Source organism: Pseudoliparis swirei, chromosome 13 (assembly GCF_029220125.1).
Source record: "Pseudoliparis swirei isolate HS2019 ecotype Mariana Trench chromosome 13, NWPU_hadal_v1, whole genome shotgun sequence".
Taxonomy (NCBI): domain Eukaryota; kingdom Metazoa; phylum Chordata; class Actinopteri; order Perciformes; family Liparidae; genus Pseudoliparis; species Pseudoliparis swirei.
The window spans coordinates 16,662,276-16,681,363 of NC_079400.1; the positions used below are offsets into that span (position 1 = coordinate 16,662,276).

Consider the following 19,088-nt stretch of genomic DNA (forward strand, 5'->3'; position numbering starts at 1 on the left):
AGGACCTCCAATTGATGTAAATATTGCCGAGTTGTTTTTGCGTTCATGCTCAATAAACACTGTGACAGTCATGAGATGATTGTCACAGCTTATGTTTACCATGTGATGTGCACTGCTGCACGTATAGAGGGGTTTATCTTATATAATACAGCCATTATTTCTGCTTTCCTTAAGCAGCTGATCAAAACTAACCGACTAAAAATGAAAAGTACAAGTTTGGACATGTGTGTGTGTGTGTGTGTGTGTAGGTGTGTGTGTGTAATTTATATGTACCTCATTCCACACAGGATTCAGCTCACTGTCGATCGATTTGGTTTTCTTCTTCTCATCTGAAAAATTATTTCATGCGTTAAAATGAGAAAACATCAGCGTATCCATAACAAGGAGCAAAATGTTATAGAAACATGACTTCTTCAGAGCAGGACACACACACACTTTTGACCCACTCGTTTAGCTGACAATATTACGTTGTTGAAGTCTGATGGCAGCTTGTGGAAACCGTTTGTGTCGGAGGGAAGATTGTGAGAGAAGCTGCCACACCTTTGAGTGATGATGGCAACTACGGTCAAAAAAACAAACAGCTGAGGGCAACTACCTGATTGCCAGGAGTAGTATTTCCTCCTCGTGGAGGCAGTACCTGATGCCATTTTGATTCAGTAGCTGAAAGTTGATTTCCTTCTTTGCTCTGTCTGAACTCAACTCGGGTCTCTTCAGCTCTACCTGACATGTCGAATAATAATTTAAATACTATATTTGAAAGGAAAACAATAACAATCAGTCATGTTTTTTATTTGAACCATTGGATTTCCACTTGATGTGCAAGAGCAACAAGACCATAGAATAATTTGTATTGCATTGACTTCCATATAAAACAGCAAAACTATGACGTCATCAAACAAGTTTAATCAATTATTTAATCCAGAAAACACACGACAAATTTTCTTTAAAGACCAAATGTTCGGCGACAAGTTCCAAAAACACAACTTTGGGACTTTTTGAGGCTCACCCTTAAACAGCACCGAGGTGATTGGATCAGGGCTTCCGATTTTCTTCTTCGGCAGCCCTCTGGCCGATTCCACCACCACGCGCAACATGGCACCGCACGGGTCAAGAGACGAGGAGCTGGGGAATGAAGTGGGAACGCAAATGTCCTCAGGCTCGTCGTGGCTCTGGCATTCTCACTACTCCATCATCACTGGAGCAGACGGGGCAGGGCGGAGGAAGTCCATTTCCCGGTGCCGTTTGGTGAGCGCGAAAGGGCGGATCACAGGGGAGGGGGGTAAATATTCTGAGTGGAAGTCAGCGAGCTTCTGCCGCCCCCGTGTGAGATTAGCTAAATTCCGTGTTCCTCCATTAGAATCAGTAACTTATTTTAAATCACTTCTTAAAACCCATTTTTATAGAACAGCTTTTCAGTGATGTCGTCCTTTTATGCAGTTCTTTAGTTACCCTAAATTAGTTTGTCTGTCTGTTGTTTTTTATTTTTTATTTATATCTTACCATTCTATTTGTTTTGCCTTGATTCTCTGTAGAGCACTTTGTAAAGTCTGTTTTTTTAAGTTGCTATATAAATAAAGTTGTTATTATTATTATATATTGCAGTATAGCCCAAAACTATTTCGTTGAGAGGGTTTAATGACGTCAGATGTTGCTGCCACTCTTCGGGGTTAAAACCTCTGCAAGCCTCTGCGTGTTGTAGCACTGAGCCACTATTTGGCTCTGGCTCCATCCGGTGGCTGAATGAGGTAACGACGTATATAATATGTGACTAGCAAATACCTTAATAACTTTCAGGGCTCTTTGTAAAACAAATAATAAAAACACTTAACACTGCATAGGCAAGAACATATTTCAACTAAAAGCAAAAATAATCCAACCCACAGTATATATGTAAATATATATTTTAATTTAAAATAAAAGTGAATATATATTTTTTATTTTTATGTATTTTGAATTTTAAAAAATTATAATATTTGTATTAAATATATATATATATATATATATATATATATTCTTGCTGTAAAAGGCAGGAAGCCTGTTTATGTTACACCTGTGTATTTCTTGCTATAACAAGTACAACATAAACTGTGGGAAATGTGTATTACTGCCGCTATTTTTTGTTGTGCATTACTTACCATTGCATCATATATGTAGAGCCTGAATTATGTAGAGCCTGTTATAGTACAATCTACTGGTGTGTGTGTGTAGACAAGACTGAAGACACTGCCCTGCAGGCCAGACTGCACTGGGACCTTCAAACCTTGTGGGAGGCCACTCCGGATAGCTCATGCGCATTGAAGCGGTGAGCGAGAGTGAGTTGCCTGACAATAATTAAACTGCAATAGTTGCAGAAGTCTGTGAGGCTCTAACAATTGTGACTATTTCTAACCTAAAATATATTTGCAGTCTCAAATGTAACATTGAGGTTTTTGTCCTTGTTGTGTTTAAGGAGCGGCCTTTGTCCTAAAGTGGCAACAAAAAAAACATGTTCATCAACCAGATGAATAAATTAAAAGTAAAAACAAAAAAGCGGGATGTTGAGCAGTTGAATGATTAAGCCGACTAGCAGTCGTCATTTCGGAAGCTCTCAACTCTCCACGGGTCTTCTCACTGCAGCGATGTGTTGACTTTCCCATCTCGGAGAGGTCAAACACTCGTGACGGATGGCTTATTGATCTGTGGACCTGGACATTCCTTCCCTGTCTGGAGACGAGAAGCTTTGTTTGAGGTCTGCCTGAGAAGCCTGAGGAAGGGATGGAAACAAAGGCCCTTTCGACTCATGTGGAGGAGCTCAGATGGGCCTCAGTGCTGTGCGGGAGCTGCGTCTTGAAACACTGACGACTTCAGATTCAACCTGGATTTAAAATCCAACAGGAGATGGAGCAGCATCCAGTATATGAACAATTTTAAAGAAGCGTTCAAGCAGCGAGGCTCACGTTGTTAATATGTATTCTTCAAGAAACAACAAACATCCCTGGAGGCTTTATGAGAGAGAAATACCACACAGCAGGTTCTGGTGAGTTTTCTTTGGCTTGCTCCTATTTATAATAATAATTCAAACTTAAATAGCGCTTTTTTTAATTCACAAAGATGCTTATTTATCTGATCTTGATAGATATAACTGATCACTTAAATAACTGTGTATGACCTGTCTGTTATTGCAAACACAGGTTTGCTAGTTGTGCATGTGATATGGCTGTAACTTCATAATCATCCAATTAAAACAAATCAAAACGTGGTTGTCGGACTTGGTGCGCGCCGAGAGAGCCACCCTGCGAGCGACGGAAAGAAAATGGCAAAAAACGAATCAAGCGGAAGACTTGCTCTACTATCAATCTCTTCTCTCCTCCTTCTCTTCCTCTATATCTGCAGCCAAAAGCTCGTTCTACCTGACCAAAATTCAGTCTTCCTTCTCTAACCCTAAAAAACTCTTCTCTATCTTTTCCAACCTCCTTGATCCCCCCTGTCCCCCTCCTCCTTCCACCCTTTTGCCGAGCCACTTTGTCGACTACTTTACAAACAAGATAGATGACATACGCTGCTCCTTTACTAATCCATCTTCTATCACCTCACCAACACTAACTTCTTCATCCCCCTCTCTTTCCTCTTTCACCCCCCTGTCTCCCAATCAAGTTCTTAGCTTGGTGAACTCCGCCCGACCGACCACCTGCGCCCTTGACCCCGTCCCGTCTCCCATTCTCCAGGCTATTGCTCCTGACCTTCTGACCTTCCTCACCCATCTTATTAACAGCTCCCTCTCAACTGGCTGTTTCCCTCTGAAGGAGGCGAGAGTCAACCCTCTCCTGAAGAAACCCACGCTTGACCCGTCTGAAGTCAGCAACTACAGACCGGTCTCTCTTCTTCCTTTTCTCTCCAAAACTCTGGAGCGAGCTATCTTGAGCCAAGTGTCCTCCTATCTCCACAGTAACAGCCTTCTTGACCCTCACCAGTTTCAAGGCCGGCCACTCAACAGAGACTGCCCTCCTTGCTGTCTCTGAGCAGCTTCACACTGCTAGAGCAGCCTCTCTCTCCTCTGTCCTTATCCTTCTCGACCTTTCTGCAGCATTTGACACCATGAACCACCAGATCCTTATCTCTTCTCTTCAGGACCTGGGGATCTCAGGCACTGCACTCGCGCTTTTCTCTTCCTACCTTAACGACCGCACTTACCGGGTAACTTGGAGAGGATCTGTGTCTGATCCTTGTCCTCTCACTACTGGGGTTCCTCAAGGCTCCGTCCTGGGTCCCCTGCTCTTCTCTCTGTACACAAATTCTCTCGGCTCTGTCATTCGTTCGCATGGCTTCTCCTACCATAGCTATGCTGATGACACCCAACTGATCTTCTCGTTTCCATCGGCCGAAACACGGGTGGCGGCGCGAATCTCTGCCTGTCTGACCGACATCTCTCAGTGGATGTCTGCTCACCACCTGAAGATCAACCCTGACAAGACTGAGCTACTATTCCTTCCAGGGAAAGGCTCCCCCACCCATGACCTGACTACCACCGTCAACAGCTCTGTGTTGGCCCCTACCCTGACTGCCAGGAACCTCGGGGTGACACTAGACAGTCAACACTCCCTGACAGCCAACATCGCTGCGACGACGTGTTCCTGTAGGTACATGCTGCACAACATCAGGAGAATACGTCCTCTTCTTACTCAGAAGGCAGCACAGGTTCTGGTCCAGGCTCAGATCATTTCACGCCTTGACTACTGCAACTCCCTCCTGGCTGGTCTACCCGCTAAGGCCATCCGACCTCTGCAGCTCATTCAGAATGCAGCAGCTCGACTGGTCTTCAGTCTCCCGAAATTCACCCACACCACTCCGCTCCTTCGATCTCTTCACTGGTTACCGGTGGCTGCCCGCATCCGCTTCAAAACATTGGTTCTGGCGTACCATGCTCTAGTCTAGACGGATCGGGCCCCGTCTACATCCGGGATATGGTCACACCGTACACCCTGGCACGTTCGCTCCGCTCGGCAACAGCCAACCGACTTGTGACTCCTGCACCTCGAGCTAATCACTCGAAATCCAGACTGTTTGCTGTCCTGGCTCCTCAGTGGTGGAACGAGCTCCCCACTGACATCAGGACAGCAGAAAGTCTCTACATCTTCCGCCTGAGACTGAAAACACATCTTTTCCGACTATATCTGGATTAAAACACAGATTTGCATTTCAGTGGCACTGGAATGGCACTTATTGTGGTGCTTTTGTGGTTCGACTGAGTTGAGGAAGTGTTGCTTCCTGTGTTCTTGTAGTTCTTGGTTTGTACTCTAGTTTGGATGCACTTATTGTAAGTCGCTTTGGATAAAAGCGTCTGCTAAATGACATGTAATGTAATGTAATGTAATATTGTGTTTACAGTTGTGGGCAGAAACTCCAATGGGATTTATTTAGCTTTTTGCAGGCTGTGTGTCTGTCAGCTTTTCGCTTGCTCTGCCCCTCTATAGCCAGAGAAACAAAATTATTGTCCACAGATTAACCCGGGATTTAAATTAATACTGTTGTACATACACTACCGTTCAAAAACTTGGGGTCACCCAGACAATTTTGTGTTTTCCTCGAAAACTCACACTTTTATTTATCAAATAAATTACAAAATGAATAGAAAATATAGTCAAAAAAAGGTTAGAAATAATGATTTTTATTTGAAATATTAACGTGGTTCTTCAAACTTGTAGCTCAAAGGAAGACCAGTTGTATAGCTTCTCTCTACAGCATAACTGTTTTTAGCTGCGCTAACATTAGAAGGGTTTTCTAACCCTCCGTTTGTCTTCTAAGGCGACAACACAATGTACCGCTAGAACACTGAAGATGGGCCTTCATACCCCTCTGTAGAGATTCATTAACAACCAGAGAATAGTCATTTACCACATGAACAATGTAGAAAGGGTATTTATGATTAATGTAATGTTATCTTCATTGATAAAAAAACAGTGCTTTTACTTTGAAAAATAAGGACATTTCTAAGTGACCCCAAACCTTTGAACGGTAGTGTATATGTGTGTATGTGTGTTTATGTATGAAACTTATGACACACGTTCTTCTGTATATTGATTTATTGTATTAATTGCATGACTCCAATGACCTTTGTTGATGACACTCACACTGGTTCCTCTGCAGCGCGAGCCGACAGTGCGAGTGGTTGCTGTCTCTCACCCTCCTCCACTCCGCTATCTCAGCGTCAGCAAGGGAGGTCACATCACCGTCTGGAACAGCGGCCTACACATCCTCAAAACTCTCGCGGTGAGTGACATCATGGTCATACTTTTACGTCCACGTGGTGGGGTACTACACACTCACACGTTTGTGTACTTCCTGTTTAATCCAGCTTGCTGGAGATCCGACGGAGGAAGTGGCCAACACGAGGAGGTTCAGAGGCTGGACCACCGATGCTGTCTCTATGGGCAACGTCCACAAGGTTGCCATAGCAACCGACTGCAGGGACTTGCACTTTGTCAACGTCTCCACGGGCAATGTATTTGAGGATGTCCACCTCTTTGGTACACTTGATTGTCAACATGCTGAATTGTTCCAAACAAGGCTGAACATATAATAAGTGAAGTAGTTGTCGACTCTTAAGATGTTTCATGTTTTTTCTCAAAAGGGTTTCGTACTGTCCCGACTGCTCTTTGCTACTGGCATGATGTCCAGGTAGGAAACACCATTTCTTTGAGACAAATTCCCTCTGAAAGAATTCAACCCATCCTTTAAATCTATGTGGTTTTCCCCTCCCAAGTGTCCAGAACGACCCTCTCTGCTGCTACTGGGGGATGAAAGAGGAGGAGTCCACGTCATGTGGTTCCTGAATCCATCCAAAGGTCTTTTCAAGAGTCTCACCAACAAAGAGAAAGGTCTACGGAGGATCTTTTTCCCAGTAAGCTCGGCACCAGTGTGGCAGTCAGCAATGGCGACCGCTTCCGAACCAGCTTTATTGGCCATGTGTGTGTGTGTGTGTGTGTGTGTGCGTGTGTGTGTGCGCACATATGTTGCACACTTGGACACATAGGACATCCAGGCGTGCCTGGGTTTTACGAACTGTTTTTACTGAAAGCACAGAAATACATCACAATGAGTAACACAACTGCAGGCTGCAGGCTGTTTTAGTCTATGACTAGTTGATACAACTAGCGTAGCGTTTTCTCTCGCGTTCTTCCCAAAGGACCTCTGAGCTGACCTAAGTACCTGCATGAGCTTTACTCATCGTAACCAGCATTAACCTCTCACACAATTAGAGCCTCGATTGCACATACACACATGCCATGTGAATACATTAAACAATTAGCAATCAATAAAAATAAGAAATACATGAAAATATGGGGGGGGTGGGGGGTGGTCAATGTCCAGTTCCTGATATTGTGTTCATTGTCAATGAGGGCCCCACACATACATGGAATTTGACTCCGGTTACACTTACGCTCTCATCGTACAGACATGTTATTTACAAATAGTAGGATATATATACAAAAAAAAGGCATTAAAGATGACAGAATAGCAACATGTATGTACAATATAAAAACAACAGTGACAGTGAATTGGGGGATATTAGTGCAGAAAGAAAGTGATGAGTCGTTGATGACACTTCACAAACACACATTTACTGTCACCCACCGTGACGACAGGACCTGGGTGAGCACAGCGACGCGGTCTCCTACCGCCACGTGCCGAACATCCACCGGGAACCGATCAACCGGGTGATGTTTGAGCCCGGCGCCAACATCGTCATGACGTCATCAGAGAGTGACACCACCTCGGTGGTCTTTATGAGCGTGACCCTGAAGCAGGAGCCTTACATTTGGAAATGCAAGCAGGTAACCGACTTTCACGGATCAATACAAACTTCAAATGCTACGATTAGCGTCAGAAACTTTTGAATCGGTTCGTTTTACAATTTTCCGTTAAACCGAAATCACTTTGAAGATTTAAGGTGTTTGTTTCCACGGTGAACTCATTCAGAAGAAAGATCCAGAAAGTTCCTTCAAGTTCTCCCCCTACTCCATTAATGTGCCACAGAGTTTGATAGTAGAGTAGCAAAGTGTACATATTACTACTACATGGTATTGTGGTCAGACCTGCATAGTATCCTGAAGGTGTTTATGCATCAGATGTATATTTCTAGTAAGAAGGGAGTGAAATGATTTGGGTTCTTATCCACTTTTAATGTGGATCAAGGTCAGATGGAGGTCACCGCACTCTGGACTGGGTGACCCTGACTTCTCTGGGTGAAAATAGACTTTCACTTGTTTATAAATCAAATCAAAGTCCTTACGTGCCAAATGCAGATAGGACTGGACTCATGCAGCGAACCTGCCAGTTTGATCCAGAAGCATGAGACGCGAGTCAGGTTATTTCTAAAGACTGTGCAGAGAAGGTGCAAAAAGCGCTATTAAAACTGGGCGGTGATGCTTCTGGTGATTCACAACGGCTTCTTTTGAAGGAACACGTAGCTACACCAATTAACGGTCTGGGCATTTTAACAAAGAGGCCACCCTTAAAAACTCCCGTTAAAAAAATAATGAGAGCAGCTGACTTGTTTATTTTCCTGAGGCGTGAGCGTGCTTTATTTAAAGTTTCAAGTATAATGAAGTATAGTCTCGGTGTGCCGTGTTCTTTTTGTCTCTTTTCAGGGAGCCAAATGTTTCGACTACAACGCGTCTCTGCGGTTGCTGGTGACGGGAGGTCGTGACCGAGCGGTCAGACTCTGGACCCGCTTTGTGACCGCGCGTCCCGTCGCCACGCTGCCGGGTCACCGCACCGCCGTGCTAGATGTCGCAATCTACCAACCTGTGGGGCAGATCTTCAGCTACTCCAGAGATGCCGTGAGTCGTGAACGATTAGGCTTCAAATATAAAGTGCATTTATATTGCTTATTTGGGGATTTTTTTATGATTTGTTGTGAATTTCTTTGCCAGGAGCTGAAGATTTGGGACATTTCCAGCCATCACTGTCTGAAAACCGTCTGTCTGCAGTTCCCGTGCCGGCAGCCGGGTCGAATTCCAGAGCACGGCAGCTTCCCTTTCCTGTTGCTGAGCCCTCCCCTTCCTGAGCAGACCCAGTCTCATTTGCTGGTGGGATGCAAAGATCACCTGGCGCTGCTCAACCTAGCTGAGGCGAGAAGAGGAGGAGGGGGCGGGTGGTCGGCGGGCAGAGGAGGGGAACCCGGGGGTCCGGCCCTCACCTGTGCTCTGTACAACGCTTCCCTGAGACAGGTGGTGACCGGACACGCCGACTCGTCCGTGTCTCTGTGGGACGTGGAGACGGGGAGGAGGCGGCTACGGATCCTGAACGCTCACGGAGAAGATGAGGTCACCTGCATGACTCTCGACTCCTCCCACAGAAGACTGATCACCGGAGCTCGCAATGGCACGATAAAGGTTAACACCAAACATCCCCATTCACTTCCACATGTTTACCAGTTTGTTAATGAGAAGACAACTCCTCCCACACAGGTGTGGAACTTACTGAATGGCCTCAACCTGCACAAGCTGGAGCCCGTCACCGACTCCGAGGTCACCGGGTTGACCTGTCTCCATAACAACCAGCTGCTGTCCGTCGGGTGGAGCCGGCGGGTCGCTCAGTACGACATTGCAGCTGCCAAGGTCAAATTAAAAGGCACTTTAAATAATCCACAGCAGTTTCAAATCAATTCACATAAGACAGGTGTTGAATGCATTTCTGTCTTTAACATTTAAAGAACTGGAAACTTGCTCGTTAGCAGTCTTCTTCTTCCTTTCTGTTTTTGGACATCAATCAACTCAAACCATCAGTATCATGAGAACATTGCACCACGGTGCTATAGTGGTCATAACCTCCACAAGGTACCGAAAAATCACATCATTAAAGCCGTGTGGTTACAGCTCATTTAACCGCAATGCACCACATTAAATTGTGGCCTTGGACCGTGTTGCATGTCACGCCGCTCTTCGTCTCTCTCTCCAACACTTCTACACCGTCCTCTGTCAATTTTCTTTTAAGATTGATAATTAATTCTTTGGAAGTGCATCAATCAAATATATAATAAATCAAGATGCACACATCCAGAGACGTCTTAGCCTTCACACTTTTGCTTATTCACAAGTTCCCATAGTGACCAGTCAAGTACAGGCTTAAAACACTGCGTTTCTTTTAAGAGTGCAGATTTATCTTTTTTTCTTATGTCAAGCATGTTTCAGAGCTTAGAGAGAAAAGATTCACCACATCCACCGACACATTTCTAAAGTTGAGGGCCAGTATAAACACCAGTATGAACTGCAATGCGAGACAACAGTTTTGGACGTGCATTTTAATTTCACACCTTAAAATTCTTGTGTTACACTTGTGTTACCTCTCAACTTTTAACCACCGTCTGCTCTGTTCGACTACAGGGGCAGCATTCAGTATTAATGGACTGTTTCTCCTTTGTGAAACCCCCTGTGTCAGCAGAAAAAGTCAAAACAAATATGAGGAATTTTTTTTTTACGAGTAAATGATATTAGCGAATGACGTAAATTTCATTAAGACATGCACCTGGTGAGATCACGTACACCTGTACATGCAAAACCCGAATTTCTGACGTCCATCATGCTAAGCTATAACTTTACTTTATCTTTATTTTCTCATATACATATATATATATGTATATATATATTATTTATATAATATATAAATAATAATATATAAATATGATGTATATATATAATTTATATATATAGAAAAATAGACAAAGATCACAAATATATATATAGATATAGATATATATATATATACTTGATATACACTACCGTTCAAAAGTTTGGGGTCACTTAGAAATGTCTATATTTTTCAAAGAAAAGTACTGTTTTTTCAATAAAGATAACATTAAATTAATCAAAAATACACTATACATTGTCAATGTGGTAAATTAATATTCAAGGTGGAAGTGTCTGGTTTCTAATGAAATATCTCCATCGGTGTATAGAGGCCCATTTACAGCAACGATCACTCCAGTGTTCTAATGGTACATTGTGTTTGCTAATCACCTTAGAAGACTAATGGATGATTAGAAAACCCGTGCAATTATGCTAGCACAGCTGAAAACAGTTATGCTGGTGATATAAGCTATAACTGGCCTTCCTTTGAGCTTGAAGTTTGTAGAACAAAATTAATACTTCAAATATTAATCATTATTTCTAACCTTGTCAATGTCTTGACTATATGTTCTATGAAATGTTCAATTCATTTGATAAATAAAAGTGTGAGTTTTCATGGAAGACACGAAATTGTCTGGGTGACCCCAAACTTTGGAACGGTAGTGTATATATATATATATATAAAGTAAAATATATTATATATAAATATATACTTAATCTTTGTCTCAAATATATTATATATAGAGAGAGAGAGAGAGACACACCATCCTAAGTCTTAAGAGCAGTGAGCTGCTGTAAAGCGCCCCGGGGAGCCATTCGGGGTTCAGCGTCTCGCTCAACAACACATCGAGATGTGGACGGGAGGAGGCGGGGAATCGAACCGTCGACCTTTGTGAGAGTTCAAACCAACTCCATTCCCTGAACCGCAGCCACCACATTCGAAAAAGAGCTGACCTTAACACTGTAGCCCAGAGGTGTAAACAAAATCAGTAAACTGGGGGAGGAAATAGGGCCGCTTTCCACAAGGCAGCACAAACAATTACATGTTATGTCAGACCATTTGTAAACTGTCACAGTGGGAAGTGGAGATTTCAACCAACAACCAATCTGCTGCTTTTCAACCTACAATACCACATCCAAGTGTTTTTATTTTGACCATGGTAAACAGCTGAGCTTTTATACGTACATATGTGTATAAACATTGTATATCTACATATATAGGATTTGTATGTAAGAGCAGACGTGTCGTGGAAGTCCAGCGGCGTCCACACATCGGACATTCTAGCCGTGTGTCAGTGCGCCGCTCTGGGGGTCGTTGCCACGGCGAGCCACGACGGAGAGGTCATCGTGTGGAGGCTGGAGACGCAAGGACCGGTGCTCCACCTCCAGAGACCGACACACGGAGGGTGAGACTATTCAGCCGTGTTATAGAGATAGCAAAGATGCACAAGTCCAGGCAGTGGTGGAAAGTGAGTGAAAACATTTTTCTCAAGTATTGCACTTAAGTGCATGTTCGAGGTACTTGTACTTCAGGTTATGACACCTTATACTCCTATGAGAGGAAGATGTTGCACTGCATTAAAAAAAACATATAAAACATTCATGAAATAACATCAAACAGTGTTTTCCAAACTTCTTGGTTAGTGTCTGCTTATAAAATTTGTATAGTGTCTAGTTGGGGCCCTTTATCACATTCAAGTGGTAAAATTATCCAATATTTCCAATTAAAATTAAATAAAAGATCAGAAAAAAGGCAATACAAAGTGAGCAGAACTAGTTTTTTCTTTCTGGCCCTATTTATTAAATCACAACCCCACCAACGCAAACACTAGCTCTACTCTGGTTGTAAACATTGTTTTAGTTAAGAGTTCTGCCTTCTTCGTGGTAAACATCATTGAGGCCTGTTTCTTTTTCCCGTCTGCCGGTGTGTATCTAGAGTTCTGGCCCCCGTGAACAGCCTCTTGTTCCTGCAGCATCGGGCCGGCGACAGAAAGTTGAGAAACAGAGGCGTCCTGGTCTCATCGCAGGCCGGGCGGCTCTGCTTTTGGAGCCTCACGGGACAGACGCACACTTGTGGTGAGAGAATTCTGTACGCATGATTCTCCTCCACTGAATGGACTTTCTCCTCAAAATCCCCATTAAAAACGTGTGTAACTCGACCCGCTGAGCACTTTCACACGGCCTGACCCTTCATTACACGCACAAAATTGTACAAATCCACAAGCTAAATTATTTAGGCTGTGCAGAAGTGCTCTATGGTTTGAGTTACGCACTTCCACAACCTGGGTTATGACAATCATGTGAAAGAGAGCATTCAAAGGAGGAGATCATTTAAGCTGTGAGGAAGTGTGGCAGCTCAAAGTGGGCGGGACCAACACTTCTTCATTTTACTCTCTGGCGTATCTTTTTCTTGCATACTGGCACTCACGCTGCTATAACTCTTATTTCTGTAGCTCTGCATATCAGATGCTCTGGGCTCATGAGCCTTAAAAACTATTTGGAGAGCATCGACAATGAGGGCGCCGTCATGTTAACAATGTTCATGTTTTTTTAGTGAAATGACTACAGAACTTTTATGAAACTTCTCTTTTGATTTAAAGAATAAAGTTTAATAGGGCAAATTATTCCAGAAGAATTCATTGTTCAGATGAAAGCTGTGAAAAGTGTAAATAATATTTAAAAAATGTTTAACTACAACAAAGTTAGTCTTAAAGCTTTTGGGGTATTATATGTAGTAATAAATGGTAAATATTTTTGTAAAATTGCTTAGTTTTAAATCAAATATTATTACAAATCTTCTTCGTGGGAAATACACTATCTCCTAGCATCTTTTATTTGACTTTAGAAATTCAGAATGTAGAATTGATTACTAATGATTACTAAAGATTACTAATGATTACTAAAGATTACTAATAATGATAACTGGCCAATACACACGCTGACATGTGAATAAGTGCCGGCACTTAATTTTTCCCATTTAAACCCCTTTGCAGAGATTATCATTCATTCAGAAGTAGATTCAAAAGTTCAAAGATGTGAGTTTTTAATAAAACTCTCACAGTATGAGAAGCACCAACTACACAAGCAATTGACAAGCAGCTGTCAGTTTTAACGATTTACCATAAATCAGATTCACAAACAGACCGAGGCGTCAGCGACCGTCGGGCCTGTCCCGTTGCTGGCAGCCCACCTCCACTGTGTCTCCTTCCAGATCCCATCTGTGTTTAGTGGTGTCGGATGACCGCTTTACGAGCATGGGTGTGTTTATAAGTGAGCCAGTCTGCACGTGTGTGCATGGATATTGCAGCATAAAGGAATTTAAGGGTGAAAGGGAGCTGTGTGAAGAAATATTTAAGGGTGCCAATTTGTCTCAGAAGTGAATTTGTCAAGACGATCATGAGAAATATATATTCACCTGGATTTTATTTGTTTTCTTTACGTTTTTTCAAACTTTCTCCTCCCTATTCCAGGTCAGTTCTACGCTCCAGACCAGCCGGGTGAGCGTGTGCTGAGCCTGACCTCAGATCAGCTTAAAAACACCACCCTGGTCACTGGAGACACAGCAGGCCGGATCCAGATTTGGGACATCTGTCACTACGCACTGGACCTCCAACACGAGATGGACGTACGTCTTTGTGTTTGTGAGCCGGCGATAATAAATTAAAGATGGCGTTGCCTGAGGTTGTTCTCTCTCTCTCTCTCTCCACACAGGCAGCCTGTGAGCGGCCTCCTCTGCTGCAGCGGTGGAAGGCTCACGACAGAGCGTTGGTGAGCGTGGACATTCTCGAGGTGGCCGGCCGACTCTTCGTTCTCACGGCCTCAGCCGACGGCTCCGCTGGACTGTGGACGAAAGACGGAGACCGCGTGGGTTCTTTTGGGCAGGAAGAGGTGTGGGATGTTTGTGAACCGGATACTTACCAGAGGTGAGGCTCATGAGCTCAAAGTCTCTGTGACACTTGTCAAATGCGCTTCTTTTTTTTAAACAGTATTAGAGTGGGCTCAGAAACGGCAGGGCAACTATTACCAAGTTATATTTAAATACATTAAACAAAGTCTTGCAGGGATATGGTAATCATAACAATTTTTTTAAATTGTAATTTTTCCTAATTTTCTGAACCCACTGAGGGTTAACACATCATCTCTGCGTTTAACTCTTCTGTGGTTAAGTCCATACATGCATAAGAATGTCCATAAAGCATATTGAATCTTAATTAACAAAGACCACGCCATTAGAGATCTTGGTTTTAAATGGTTTATAGCGAGGTGGAAAGAGAGGGTTGGGTTAAGGAAGTGAAAAAAGGGATCGAGGAAGGAAGGGATGTGGTTCTGGTGGCTGGCAGAAGAGTGAGAGCGAGAGAGAGAGAGCGAGAGAGAGAGAGAATTATCTAAGTTCGGAGTTCTACGTTTTATAAAACACCAAATACGGTCCAAGTTTTTGGAGGAATAACGTGACGTGACAGCCTTTCTGGGATTTGATCATAACATTCTTCCAATAGTAGCGTGTGCAGGGATGTCCAAATAAGTGATGATATAGAGAAATACGTCACGGTTAAGTGTTTCCTCCCCCAAAAAAACTTCCCCTCGTCGTTTCCACATACATTTGAGTCTCCAGTTTGGTTGAAGGTCATGAACTCTGCACTCGCCCCGGTGCCGTGTGCTCAACTGTATTTATGTGTCATGTCTCGTCATTTATGTTAAGTTTTAAGTTTTAGTTCTGTTTTCCATGTCCGCTTTTATTTTGTAGTAACTGTCCTCTCTTGTTTCAGAAACTTTATTTCCTGCCCCGGTGTTTCCTCGTTAGTGTGATTGTCTGCTCCACCCCTGATTGTGTCCACCTGTTCCCCATTACCTCATGTATTTAAGCCTGTGTCTACCTGTGTCTTGTGTCAGATCGTCTTGTCTCTTGTCTCGTCCTGATCGTTCTTGATAGTGTAGTTTTTTGTCCTGGTTTGCTTTTCCAACATAGTTGTGATTTTGTTTTGTACTTTGTTCAAGTCTTTTTCTGGCATAGCTGTGATTTTCTGTTTTCTTATAAACCCTTTTGATTCCCCTGAACTTTGGAGTCGTGCTTTTGGGTCCTGTTTTTTGAGTCGTGACATTATGTCACATCATGACCCACAAAGGAAAGACCGCTGCAAAGTCGTTTATTGTGAGAGAGACAACAACAAGCAGTCAAAATGAAAGCCAGAGACAGGACATGTGAGAGTAAGAGAGAAAAAGGGTGTGGGCTAAAAGTCAATTATGTTATTGCATCATCTTCTCTGCCTCGGTGGCCTCTGATTGGCCGATCATCCACGATGAGCGATGTATCTGCTGTAGCGCTCTCACCAGTGTTGTATGATTCAGACTGTTTTAACCGCACGCCAAATGTACTTTGAAAGCTGACGACATCCCCCATCAGCTACGCTTTCTGTTCAGCGTTAAAAAAGTAAATGTTACGTAACATAAGCGTTTTGGCATCGGTATGTGAGCATGTTAGCATTCTGACATCAGCGTCGGCCGAATGCCGTTTTCCATTTGAACTGGGAAGTCTGGATTTTGTATTTTCCAGTCTGATAGTCACACAAACCTCCTCAAACCCCAAATTACAAGTAGCTGCAGTTAAAAAAAAGCTGTATTAGTAACAGCCTGTTTATAGCCATACAAACAGTACTGTACAACTCCTAACTATACACATGTTGCTATGGTGTAATATGCACAATGTAGTTGTTTTCAACTGGTATTGCTAACAATGGCGACAACATTACGTTGTCATGACATTTTTTTGGGGCTATGCATTGTCCATATTTAAGCCAAGCAAGTAAATACTGTATTCTAACACGTGTGTTAAGGTTTCTTTTAAACAGTTAATCAGTGTAAAGTTCCATATGTTGACATCTGTCGGTTTTGTTTTTACACAGACAGTTGTAAAAAATAACCCAAAATATCCTCCAAGCAGAGATCACCGTCTAGTTCAGTGACATGAACAACATTGGGAAACCTGTGTAAAGTAAACAGCTCTGTGTTTGCACAAGTCAGTTCCCTCCAGCAAAGAGCGATATCTTTTTGGTTGTGACATCGACAGGAAGACACAGGAGACGGTGAAAGAAGACATGAGGATGGCAGAAAGTGACGAAGAGGAGCCCAGTGGGGGTCAAAAGTAAAGTACCTGGCCCCACCAGCAGGGGGTCAAACCTCACCGGAGGAATACTGTTCTGACTAGTCCTTTTAGTCCAAACAGGTGTTTTGAAGTGCTACACACACACACACACACACACACAAATGCCATCTCCAGTTACATGTCTCCGCTGGAGATGTGCCTTGACATAATTATCACTTTCGTCTAAATTCCTCCACACATGGGGTTTCGGGTGTAGCTGTTGCTGCTGCTGTGGCAGAAAAAGGCGTAAAAGGTCACGACGGCCTTCCGAGGTAATTCAACCTGATACCGTGATTTCAAAATGGCACGCAATCTTACCACATTATGAAGAGAAGAGCCGGAGCATTCTTCACATTCTCCTCCACTGAAGTCTGGAGCTTAGATCGTTAACATTTGGGCAAACGTACCGCTGCAGAGACGAGAGCCAGATTGTTTAAGAATAAAAATAGAAAACGAAGTGGAGAAATGCTCACGGTGCGTGCGTGTGTGTGTGTGTGTGTGTGTGTGTGTGTGTGTGTGTACACACGATATTTCCTATACTTTCCTTTCACTGTCATGCCCATTACTCAGAACTGGTCAAAATAAGCAATTAGCAGTGCTTTCTCAGCCACCACACCCAGACAGACACTGTTATGTACACAAGCAAATATAAATGTTAAATGTGTCTCTTGTCATTCACATTCGCTTCTTCACCCGCCGGGGCAGCAGAGAACGACCACAATCAACCCCCGGCACCACGCGGCAAACACGCCAATCAGCAGCTGACGAGCGCAAACATGTCACTCTCACCCTGTTGTCTTCTTTCCTCTCCTCCGTGCGCATCCATCCACACGGCCATCATCTGCTTGATGACATTGGCCACAACAAACACTACTGATTGGCTGTCGGTGCCCCCGTCATACTCTGCAGGTGTCTTCCAGACTGATTACTGGATCTGTTCAATGTTCCTGCCCGCTTTATGAATACCTGATTATTACGTTCTGTTGGCGCCCAGTGACTGTGAGGGCAAATGATTCATCTTAACTATTTCTAACTTTTTCACTAGCAAAGAAAGAAAAATAAAGTACAAATGAACTAATCAAGCGACAGACTACTGAATTATTGGCTTTTCCACCTGTTGAACTAAACCACCAGTAAAAAATAAATAAAAAATATATACACTTTTATTAATCCCCAAGGGGAAATTAGTTCTCTGCATTTAACCCATCCTTAGTTATTAAGGAGCAGTGGGCTGCGGTGAAGCGCCCGGGAAGCAACTGGGGGTTCAGTGCCTTGCTCAAGGGCACTTCGACTTGCAGCTAATGGGAAGAGCGGGGATCGAACCCACGACCTTGCGGTTGAGGGACGGCCCTCTTACCCCACTGAGCTAAAGCTGCCCCAAATAGTAGCGTGTCTATTTAAAATAAGTAGCGTGTAATACCAGCTGCCATTTAAAACAACAGTATGAGGGAATAACAATAAGTCATAAGTTTAACTTCTAAACAATTAAAAACATAATTAAATTAATTCACCCATTTTCTGCTACATTCTGACTTAGCGTAAAATGAACAGCAGCATAGTTTTGGTTAATGTTAGCAAGCTCTAGATAAATTGAGCGGGACTATAGAGCTACATTTTAGCATTTCCATTTGAGCATATACCAATATGCTGCTGTTTTCTAAAATGTGCATAATAATTACTGATTGACATTTATTTTGTATTTTTCAATGCATTATCTAAATAGCTATATACTAAATATTAACTAGCTTTTGTGGACATCCAGTAGCGGCCAGCATGAAAAATACTGGTCTGCAAGCAACACCATAAAAGGCTCTATCAATTCTGGAGAAATTTGAGGGCGCAGCTCCACTTCCTTTCGTTCCGGCTGTGGCTGTAAAAGCTCCACGCTCAGGCTGAAGTTGTGCAGAAAAACAAGATTGATGGGAAGGGAGAATAAAAGTGGGATGATTGTGGAATACTGCAATTCTATTTTAAACAAATCTGACAGGAAAAACCTGATTTATTTCATTTCGGTGTTCAAATACCTTCACACCTTCTTTCCTAGTTATATCTTAACCTCTCCTCTTCTTTCTCCTGATACCTCCATCTATTGAGCTTCATCTCTCTGTTTACTTCTCCTCACTGTGACGTTGTCCCTTTAATATTGTGTCTTGTGCAGCTAATTTATGTGGACTGACCACCGCGAGATCAGACAGGAAGTTGAAAATAACGTTCAATCGATTCATCTGACTGCTTTAGATGTTCGTTGAAGAGTTTTAGAAATGCCTCTATGATGCGGCTCCATCTTCATGAAAATAGTTCTCTGAACCTGAAGCAAAAAAGTCTGTTTTTCATTTGCCTCT

General features: G+C 43.1%; 2 protein-coding genes across 9 annotated transcripts in view; one reads left to right on the plus strand and one right to left on the minus strand.

Annotated features, from left to right (window-relative positions):
* Positions 1 to 1,437, minus strand: part of LOC130204122 (myoferlin-like) — a 29,095-nt gene extending 27,658 nt beyond the window's left edge. Inside the window, exons 1-2 of one of the 3 annotated variants that reach the window (XM_056430653.1) lie at positions 1,007 to 1,437; positions 274 to 329 (exon numbers count right to left, since the gene is read on the minus strand). In XM_056430653.1, the coding sequence (XP_056286628.1) occupies positions 274 to 329; positions 1,007 to 1,094 (144 nt within the window). In that variant the 5' untranslated portion in view covers positions 1,095 to 1,437. The remainder of the gene's footprint in view (positions 1 to 273; positions 330 to 1,006) is intronic. The other 2 variants (XM_056430651.1, XM_056430652.1) reach the window with 2 other exon arrangements.
* Positions 1,438 to 4,786: 3,349 nt separating this feature from the next.
* Positions 4,787 to 17,829, plus strand: LOC130204124 (WD repeat-containing protein 49). Of its 6 annotated transcripts, none has more exons than XM_056430659.1 (14): positions 4,787 to 5,293; positions 6,124 to 6,246; positions 6,332 to 6,503; positions 6,608 to 6,654; positions 6,740 to 6,877; positions 7,623 to 7,811; positions 8,628 to 8,819; positions 8,913 to 9,374; positions 9,450 to 9,599; positions 11,829 to 12,013; positions 12,544 to 12,683; positions 14,078 to 14,232; positions 14,319 to 14,530; positions 17,452 to 17,829. In XM_056430659.1, exons 3-14 carry the CDS (start codon positions 6,404 to 6,406, stop codon positions 17,621 to 17,623), a joined length of 2,142 nt encoding a protein of 713 aa, XP_056286634.1. In that variant the 5' UTR covers positions 4,787 to 5,293; positions 6,124 to 6,246; positions 6,332 to 6,403; the 3' UTR covers positions 17,624 to 17,829. The 6 variants fall into 6 exon arrangements, with proteins under 6 accessions (XP_056286634.1, XP_056286635.1, XP_056286631.1 ...); XM_056430660.1 differs by having other exon boundaries at positions 4,787 to 5,264; XM_056430656.1 differs by lacking the exon at positions 4,787 to 5,293 and having other exon boundaries at positions 5,485 to 6,246; positions 8,913 to 9,110; positions 9,210 to 9,374.
* The last annotated feature ends 1,259 nt before the right edge of the window (positions 17,830 to 19,088 follow it).